The sequence below is a fragment of the Akebia trifoliata genome, chromosome 9, assembly GCF_017979445.1.
Source record: "Akebia trifoliata isolate Shusen 1 chromosome 9, ASM1797944v1, whole genome shotgun sequence".
Lineage (NCBI taxonomy): Eukaryota > Viridiplantae > Streptophyta > Magnoliopsida > Ranunculales > Lardizabalaceae > Akebia > Akebia trifoliata.
The window spans coordinates 24,333,053-24,343,037 of NC_141383.1; the positions used below are offsets into that span (position 1 = coordinate 24,333,053).

At 33.6% G+C, this 9,985-nt stretch overlaps 1 protein-coding gene across 2 annotated transcripts; it reads right to left on the reverse strand.

Annotated features, from left to right (window-relative positions):
* Nucleotides 1–972: 972 nt before the first annotated feature.
* On the reverse strand, nt 973–4,822 carry LOC147394899 (E2F transcription factor-like E2FE). Of its 2 annotated transcripts, none has more exons than XM_086454858.1 (11): nt 4,474–4,822; nt 4,308–4,375; nt 4,165–4,217; nt 3,997–4,074; nt 3,842–3,904; nt 3,650–3,761; nt 3,404–3,471; nt 3,247–3,319; nt 3,080–3,141; nt 2,581–2,977; nt 973–1,528 (listed from the first exon to the last, which is right to left on the reverse strand). In XM_086454858.1, the coding sequence occupies exons 1-11, from the start codon at nt 4,593–4,595 to the stop codon at nt 1,437–1,439; spliced, it is 1,188 nt and encodes a 395-aa protein (XP_086310984.1). In that variant the 5' UTR covers nt 4,596–4,822; the 3' UTR covers nt 973–1,436. The 2 variants fall into 2 exon arrangements, with proteins under 2 accessions (XP_086310984.1, XP_086310983.1); XM_086454857.1 differs by having other exon boundaries at nt 3,080–3,153.
* Between the last annotated feature and the right edge of the window lie 5,163 nt (nt 4,823–9,985).

Consider the following 9,985-nt stretch of genomic DNA (forward strand, 5'->3'; position numbering starts at 1 on the left):
TCATGTGCAAATATTGCAACTAAGGACTATCTTCAAATATAGAGACCATTTTGCAAAACCCAACTCTAACTGGTCTTCAATTTGTAAGTGGGGCTCTCTATCTCACTTCATCAAATATAGTGGGTGGGGAGAATTTAGAAAAGACCCTCTACATCGTTCTCTATTCCCCAACAGTAATTTGAAGATATTTTCTAAAAGGACTGCTTGGAGTTCAACACTACGCAGAGAGGACCTCCCCCCTTCAAATTTGAAGAAAATATTGTTCCGAAGGAATTTTTTGAAGGGCCGGATGGAGATGTGCTAAACGATTGATTCATATTAGCGTCCAATACATTTGAAACATCTCATGAGACAAATCAAAAAATTGAACATGAGTCCTAAATCTCGATCAAAAAATGACTTTGTGAGTTGGTCTCGTTATGCTCTTATACCGAGTTAACTCAGGCGATACGTCTCGGACGAGTTTTAAAACCATGTGTTAGCCTTGACATGTTTTCAATATATTTATCAAAGTGTAATGTTCGACAACCAACACTTAAAGAGCTAACATTTTGTCCAATATGAGTTAAAAGTTTCAGATTTGACTGATTTTTTGTGAAGATGATTTCTATGGTGAGGAGATCATCCTCATAAAAAATCAACCTATTCTAAAACTTCCAACCCCATTAACAGTAAAAATCGACAATCCACAACTCGTCAACTTATAAACTACTTTTGATGGGGTTAGGAAGTTTCAGATTGGGTAGAATTTTTATTATTATTTTTTTGGATGATTTCTCACAAAATATTCGCCCAATCCAAAACTTTTAACTCATATAGGACAAACTTTGACTCCTATAGTTGGCTGCCGAACAGGATAAAATAAAGGTTATATTTGAATTTTCCTGTCTACACTTATTTTGATTTACATACAAATTCACAACGGGGTATAAATATAATCATCAAAGTGATTGAATATATTTAAAAAAATAATAATAATAATAATAAGTAAATACCAAAATAGGTATCTACCCTTCATGACAATTGATAAATAATCAAGTGTATCTCAACAAATAATTTCAGCAAAATACTCTCCAATTAAAACCCAAAGAGTTACTAAAACAAAAATAGAAGATTAAATAAACTCCCAAGGTCACAGGAATTCCGACATGAGATTAATTCCAAGACAAGAAAAAGATACGAGGATTCGTGGTGAGGATACAAAAATCATTCCATGAGTACAAAGTCTACAAATGAAGGACATGGCTTGTTATGTTAAATATCATGGGTGTTGAAAATGGAGGATAGCCATTGTAGTCGGTGTATCGAGAACATACAACACAACCCAACGCCGTCACTTTTTTGTCAACGAAAATGAAGAAACCTAAACAAAAGAAACAATGGTGTTTCCTTCTTGTACATGTGTGTACTAAGTTATTCATAGAAAGCGAGGAAAATCAGGATTGTTGTTGTATAGGTTGCTTCCCAGCTACTTCAAGGTACCATGTCTTCCAAGCCTCCATGTAATGTGCAAAAAGATCGCTTAATGCTGCCGCATCATCAGAAAAAATTTTGCTGTTAGTTACTGCCTTGCATGTTCAATCACTAATAAGTGTTTCTAAATGATAATCTATGCTAATCTCCTCACATAAGCGTTCACCATGAAGTGTTTATGAAATATATTTTTAAGTATTTGAGCATTGTGACCTATATAAAGCATGGTTTATCAACATTATAATTAAAAATATATGTATATTACCCCCAAAAAATTGGGTTAAGTTCAAAGGCATGCTTGAAAACAACAAAAATAAAAATGTAAGTGGTAGATCTTGATAGTTACTGTTAATCTGTTATGATAGTTGTTTTGTTTACTCTTTCTTTGAGCCTTACAGCAATACTGATCATAACAGAATAACAGCTATCATAACGAGAATAGCAGTTAATTGCCATTATTAGAGGGGTTATTTACATAAACTATGTAATGAGATATGAGAAATAACCCAAGACCACTAAAAAACAACTAGCAGTATAACAAGGGTGAAAAACTCTTTAAAAGTACAACACACCCTAGCCTCGCATCAATCCAAGGATTCCCTTGGTGGGGTACCTAGACAATGCAAGGCCCCAAACATGAAATCACATGGATGGTAAGCTCTCAACCATCTAATCTATAACTTTAAAGGCTACGTAGTAAGGATGATGGCCCATTTAGTGGTGACCGACTAAGGAATGATATAACCCAATATTTCGATAGTTCAGATTCTAAGGAAGATTTACAATATCCTAAATTTAAGAATCTATTGAATCCATTGAAGGAACAAGACCAAAGGATGAAGAAAGTGGTGCGTGGTGCGCTAGGTTTCAAACAAGGGTTTGTGGCTGCTTGTTAATGTAGATTAAAAGATGTCGCAGTTAAGAAAGTGCTTTTATAGAGCTTGAGAACATGAACCAATCTAATAGAGTACACATAGCAGCAGTGTTTGGCCCTAGGTAGATCACACATTTTGCAATGCAGTGGCTTCAAAATACAGTAGCAGTGCAAGCCAAATGAACATTTTCCGTTATGTAAAATCAAATGGAAAAAAAAAAAAAAAAAACTACCTTGGTTGTGATATTGCGGTCGATAAGAAGAGGCTAAGCTCTCCCAGTCCTGAACACTTCTTTCATTGGTCTTCTCAGTCTCATCAACTTGAGTCAAACCAACAGGACTGAAAGGACCAAAAACAACACCCATGGAGCTCTGCTTTGACTGCTGTTGCTGTTGTTGCATCCGCTCAAGATCGATACCATTTCTAAAATCCACACATTTCATTTGCATCTTTGGATTAGTTTTTCCGTCAATCAAAGAAACCACCTTATTCCTCTTAAAATTGTTGTTTGAAATTTCCATCCCAAATACCCTTTTCTTTGACTCGAGAGTCCTGGGAGATTTTTTCTCGGATTTTCCATTAATTCCCAACCATCTGAAAGCAGGTTTCCTATTCAGTGTGTGATGGGTCTGCAAACCAAACCAAGAAAAAAAAAATAACAAATTGAGGATCACCTAAGCCTTTTTTGTTGTTTCTGTTAATTAAAAAATCAGGTTTTGAAAGTTTCTTACCTTCTCAATGAGGTTCAAAGAAGATAACACATTCCCAATGTCATATAATCGTCTCACTTTTGCTGCAGAGTTATCTTATGAAGATGGGTATCAGTCATGCAATCGTGGGTTCTTTTTATTTGCATAAATAAATAAAGATAAATATGAAAATTGGAAAAGTTCATTACTTCGCATCTGGGATGAATTGTGTGCATCACCAAGCAAGATCTTTGCAGCTTCATCTAGGGAGACAAGATCAGACTACACAGGAGGCGAAAATGGTAGAAATTAAATTAAATAATTGATGAAGTAGTAATAAATAATCTTATAATATCAGAAGCGTACTTTACTGCAGAGGAAGAGCTTGACAAAATTCTCTGTAAGAAGTCCAAGTGATTTATCCCTTCTGTTGTCTGCACAATAAGCATCCAAATCAAATAATAAAATTTTCTAAATTCAATTAATAGATCTGCCTGTGCAGCTAATACTCATTTTTCTCCGCTTTTTTCCTAGAATTAATGTTTGACAAATCAAAATGTGCATGTAGTCTTATTTGTCAAATCAAAATAATAGGGAAAAGAGGAAAATTACCAATTTTGGAGGATGAAGAGGGTTTAGGGAGACCAAAACTAGTGTTTGATTTATCTTGATTAGTAGAACCATTTGGGTTGAAAGATCTTTCGTCGTCCTCACTATCTAAAACCTAAAATTAAAAACAGTGTTAGTGTCACTTAAAAATTAGAATAACAAAGAAAGAAGCTGAACAACCCTTGATTAACCTACTTTGGCTTTGGCATGGTTTCTGGCATCAAAGATATTGAAGCTGCTATCTTTCAAAGCCTCTTCCTACAGATTAGATCAGAATTAGGGCAAAAGGTTCGAAGCTTTTAATACAAAAATCGCTAAAAAGTAAGAGAAAATCACAAAGATTTGATCACCTTTAGGTCATTTAAAGCCTTAGGAATACCACCAAAACCTATCCAAGAGTACTGATTCTTCGCTTTTCTTGCAAGAACCTGAAGGAATCAAATCAAAGACCTAAAAAAGGTAAGATTTTTGCTAATTTTGAAAATAGAAATTGAACGAAAGTGGATCAGTGATCTTACACCAACGCTTTCCAATACGTTGACAATATCGTAGATCCGTCGTCGCTCAACTCCTGCAAACTCAGTTATTGTTAAAAAGGCACAATTTACTAGCCAAAATATGGATGAAATTTTAAAAAAAATTAAAGTTCGGAAATAAAAACCTAATCGGCTCGCAGCATCATCCAATCCAATCGATTTAACTCCGTCTCGATTGTACAAGCTCAAGAAACTAAACCATCAAAAGTTAATCAAAAACTGAATGAGAGAGGGAAAGATAGATCTAAAGAAGGTGAAATAAAGAAAAAAATAAAAATAAAATTTGATTACTTAGTGCACAAGAGCCCGAGAGACTTCTGCTTTCTGCTATAGGAATGGTGCCTAATTACAGATCCTGAAATCGAATCCTTCAACAAAGTCATATTTTCGATCGATCCATCCATCAGGCTCATAGATTTCTACTCTATTATTCCTAGATCTTGAACTGTAGATCCAAATCGAATACCCAGAGAGTTTCTTTGCTTCTTCTCAGATCTACTACAAAGATTCTTCAATTGTAGATCCAACAATCGATTTCTCTTGCGAGAGAGAGAGAGAGAGGGATAAGGAGATATAGAGAGAGAAAATGATGACCGTTAAAACTGTGAGAGAGGGAGAAATTTGGAAACTTGGCGGGTTTAAAATTTCAAATATCAGTTCGAGTGCGAGCCTTTTAAGCTTTCGGATTCTTACTTGGCCGCGGGAATTCAAATTCAGATCTAGGGAGCGCGTGGACTGAAATTACTGAATTGTCCTCGCAGATTCGCCCGTTTTGGCGTAATTTAGTAATATAGTAGTCCGAAAGTACCCCTAAAATGATAGGCTTTTTACAGATCTTCTATTATCAGTTTTTCGAGGGAATCTGGTCCCACCAAATCATGTGGTTAAAGATCATCAAAGGCCAAGCTCCAAAAAGATGGTTCCATCAAGTCAATATCTTTACTTTGATATTGACTTTGATCGATCGATAAATGATTGGGTTCTTCTATTCTAACACCTTGTACAAATTCTTGAATGAACATCGAAATCATGGCACTTTATCATAGATTGAGCCCTTGAAAATTAATCAAGAACGTTAGTCACTAGGACAAGTTAAGCGTTATTTCACGAGACATAATCTCTCCTCGTGTGCCATTGGTGTGGCACTCAAGCTAATTTCTTCGATATAGTTTAAGTCAATCTATTCCATTGTCTCTTGAGGGTTTCTCAACTCTCTAAGACATCCACCATCACAAAACAAGCAATATTTAATAGCGAACCTGTAGTGGTTTTTTTTAAAAATCACTTCTAATTAACAGTGTTTTAACTATAATTTCTCAAAAATCGCCAAATTTTTTTTTTTTTTTTGGCATAGAAATTTGACACCAAAATAAAATAAAATAAAATTTGAAATTGCGGTAACTCCTCTATCTAATCTATACTCTCTCTCTCTCTCTTTGATTGAGAACCAAGGGCAATAATGCTTAAATGAAAGCATAATCGTCTCTGAGTGTGGGGCGTAGGGACCAGTCTGGTGCGCGCAAGCTTGCCCGGATACCCTTCGTTATTAAAAAAAAAAAAAAAAAACATAATCGTCTCCAAAATTGGTTTGAAGTGAGTTTTTTATGCTAAACGCTTACATGAAGATGAAGTAGTTGCAAAAGAAGGGGAGTCTTCAACATCCATCTCCATTTCTTCTCTCTATGTTTTATTCTTTGAAACACACCTCTGATTAGAATTTTTTTTGAGAATTTAACTAATTTCTGACGACTGTGTGTGAGTTGTGTAAGAAAGTCGATACGCTTTTAGGACTCATTTGGAAGGTTGGCTTGTGCAAGAATGCTAGATCGCATGATTTAGCTTTTGTGTCATAGAGGCACTATATGACGATTGTCGACCGACTAGGTTTGTGCCAACTATTTCTAGTATTCAGGTTTACCTCAACTATTTTAGCTCAACAATATGAAAATCCAATTTCATTCAAAGTCCTTATTGTTAATGGTCTCAAAGTTGTTTTACGAGTTTAGGCACAAGTTGATGGAAAATTTTCATTTTTTGTCATTAACATCAAATTACCATCTCTATTAATTTTTGTGTCATTGAAGATGCATGCTTTAATGGAAGATAGGGTCAAAGAGCCCGATTCATGGAAAATAAGGTCCCGATGGTTAGGAGACTACATTTTTTTTTTTAAAGCATGAATTACCATTTAGTGAGTTGAAAATGCATTATCTTCCATGATGACATACCCCACTTGGCTTCGGTCTTCTACGATAGGCTATTGAAAATGACAAAATGAAGCCTCCTAATTAAAACTTTTTAGTCTCATCTTCAACTTCAAGATTTTATCCTCTTCAATCTTCAAATCTCAAGTTTCGAGAGGTTGAAGATAATGGACTTTTGGAAAGAAAAATCAAAGATTTTTTTAAAGATATTAGGGATTGGTTGAAAAGACTAAAATAAAATTGTCGTAGAGGATGAAAGATAGATACTAGATATGAGAAAAAAAAAATCAAGGGATTTCGACAAGAAATTAAAAACGATGGCATTTTGTCCATCGTAGAAGACCACTTTCAATGGTGATATTATATCTCTAAACTTTGTTAAAAAATGGTGGGGGGGGGGGGGGGGGGGGGGGCTACAAGTTTGCCTCAAAATTATCCTAAAAACTAAGACGAGTTGGCATGCACGTTCATGCATCTTTGAAAAAAGAAAAGTTTACTCACCCAAATGTTTACTGATAACTTGGGAGATTTCATTGATGAATAATTCGATGAAGGTTTTTTTAGTTATCTACTTCGAGCATCTCCAAGCAAATCGTTAGGTGTTAGACTCTCTTTATAATAAAGAGTGAAACACACTTTTTCACATCCAATAGATTCACTAGATGTCAGAATTAAAGTAACAAGCTCAAAAATCAATGAGATGACACGTTACATGTAACGAAGGCCTTTGGCTGGTTATAATATAAAAATGTTTTTCTTACTAACTTAGTAAGATTTCAAAAATTACTAAGGGTCGTTGGGCCCACATAAATTATCACATTGACAATCAAATACAAGATCCTTCTAGATTTTATGAAAAAACAAATTAAAAAAATAAATATTTTGAATTTGATCCAAGTTATTGAAATTGACGACCATTGAACTACCAAATTTAAAATAAATATCCAACTGTGAAAAAAAAAAAAATATATATATATATATATATGGGTCTCATTCAACAACAAACATTTTGACAAACATTTTGGCAAAACATTTTTCAAAACATAGGTTAGAGGTTTTGGAATGGGCTGATTAGAGATCATTCTCACCAAAAATCAGCCTATTCCAAAACTTTTAGCCCTAGTTTACAAATTGAAAAATCATGGACCGTCCATTTTTTGTAAACCATTTTTGATGAGGTTAGAAGTTTTGGAATGGGCTGATTTTTGGTGATAATGATCTCCTCACCGTAGAGATCATCCTCACCAAAAATCAGCCCATTCCAAAACCTCTAACCCATGTTTTGAAAAATGTTTTGCCAAAATGTTTGTTGCTGAACATTTCCCTATATATATATATATATATATATATATATATATATATATATATATATATATATATTGGTTCTCAAAATTTTTAGAATTTCGTTCTCTAGAAGTCTGTGGCATCAGATCATGTTTTTGGATTCCAAAATGTGAGGTCACAACTTTTATTAGGATTTGAGTTAATTTTCAACAAATGAAAATTTTGTTGAGTCTATTAGAGCACATAAGAAATTTTAGGGTAGTTAAAAACAACATTTGTCAATTTTTGACAAAATATGCTTTTTATTTCAAAAAGTATTGTTGGAGATACTCTTAGATTCTACTTACAAGTTAGGAGATTTATTCACAAGGTATCTAATGAAGAATGCGAGTGGAAAAACTTGGACTAGACAACAATGACACAATAATTTCACTTCTTTGTATTAAGGACTTAGAGTACATGCTGCCAAAATACAATAATGTCTTCTAACTCTTATTTCTGTAAAACAATCATGATTATAGGGCTACTTAAGTCTTATAATCATTAAATAATCGATCCCACGATCAATTTATAATATAAAAAAAAAGGTATCTCCCATTCCCCCTATGAATCCTTTTTTATCTCATTGTGTACATAAATTTCATTTCACTCATTATTCTTTGAATCATTTTAGCATTGAATTTGTTTGTTATTTTTTCCTTGAATATTTTTTGAAAAATTATTCATTAATTAATAATTGAGATTGCAAATAAAACTTACTATAATACATCATATCTAATTACTCCAATAGTGGTTAACAGATAATAATTCTTTGTCCAAAGATGTAGTATTTGTATTTATGACTAAAATCAATAATAAATATTTGTGTTTCAATCATTCACTCTTATCATGTACCATTTTATCTTTCTTGTGATTGATGGGTACGCGATTAATTGTTTCCACCCGCAAAGATTATCTCTCGGAGAAAATCTCAAAAGAACTCATAATGTCCAAAACTTTCTCTCACGATTACTATAAGGTTAATGATTTTCTGATGCCCCCCCCTCTTACATATACCCCCTACGCCCCATCACATAAACCATAAATCTTTTTCGAGTGTATCCCGACGCAAATGATCTACAGTTCTGTGATGGGGGCGTATGTCGTAGTGGGGGTGTTAGATTATCACAACTCTTACCATAATCCTTACTTTATCTTTGGTATCGCCCTCTAGATTTCCTCTGGACATCATTGTCGATTGGGGCTCACTCTTATATTTTATATATCACAAATGTTTATTTAATCGACCATTTGATGAACCAACAACAGAGATTGACACGATTGAATGTTATCTTGTTGGACTTTAATTGATTGATTTCTAATTCTAATATGATTTAATTATTTTATGTTTATTTAGAAAAATATTAGTGTACGACGTCATTTGGAAACCATGAACGGCTAGGAAACTTGTAATGAGGTAATGGGAATTTGCACTTATCTATCCATCTCAATCGCTAATTGTTATTGTACCCTAAAGGAAGTGGATCCTCTGTGGCACACGGTTCCTGTAATACTACGTAACACAATTTCAACGGTTGAAAGAGTGCCATATCAGCTATACAATTAGACCCCACACTTAAAATATTAAGAGTTCCTTAGCCGTTCATTTTTAAAGACATGGATTTGAAGATAAAAAGTATTTGTTTTTTGGTTTTTTTGTTTTTTTTTCAAAACAGATCTAAGCATGATCACAAGAGGATCTGCTTTAGGCCCAAAAGATTCACAAATTTAGGAAATTTTATTAATAAGCCTTATTATAGGAAAGTTTTTTTAAACACACCTTAAAATTTTGGGATGTATCATAATAACCCATTAGTAAAATATTTCTTTCTTAATGCCCCCCATACCCATAAAACTTCTGACTCAAACCATTGACATTGATGGTTTAAATCATTGAAATCAACCATTCAAATCCTTAATTGTTGTTCTCAATACTTCATGTTCAAAAGTCAAGATTTACAATGGTAAAATGGTAAATCTTAACAATTTGAATCATTAATCTCGGTGATTCAAGTTCAAACGTTATGATCATCGATTATGAATCATTGAGAGCACGATAGTTGTAAAATGTTGATCTCAACAATTGGATCAAAGGTTGATGATCTCTATGATTGGATTTGTTGATCATGATATTTTGACTCGTTGATCTCGCTAGTTGAGAGTATGAAGAAAGGACTCTTTTTATTAAATGGGTTATTAAATTATTACTTAAAAGTTAGGGGTTGTTCAGAAAGAGATCTCTTCACAAGGTTCATTAAATAATTTCTCATTCAAAG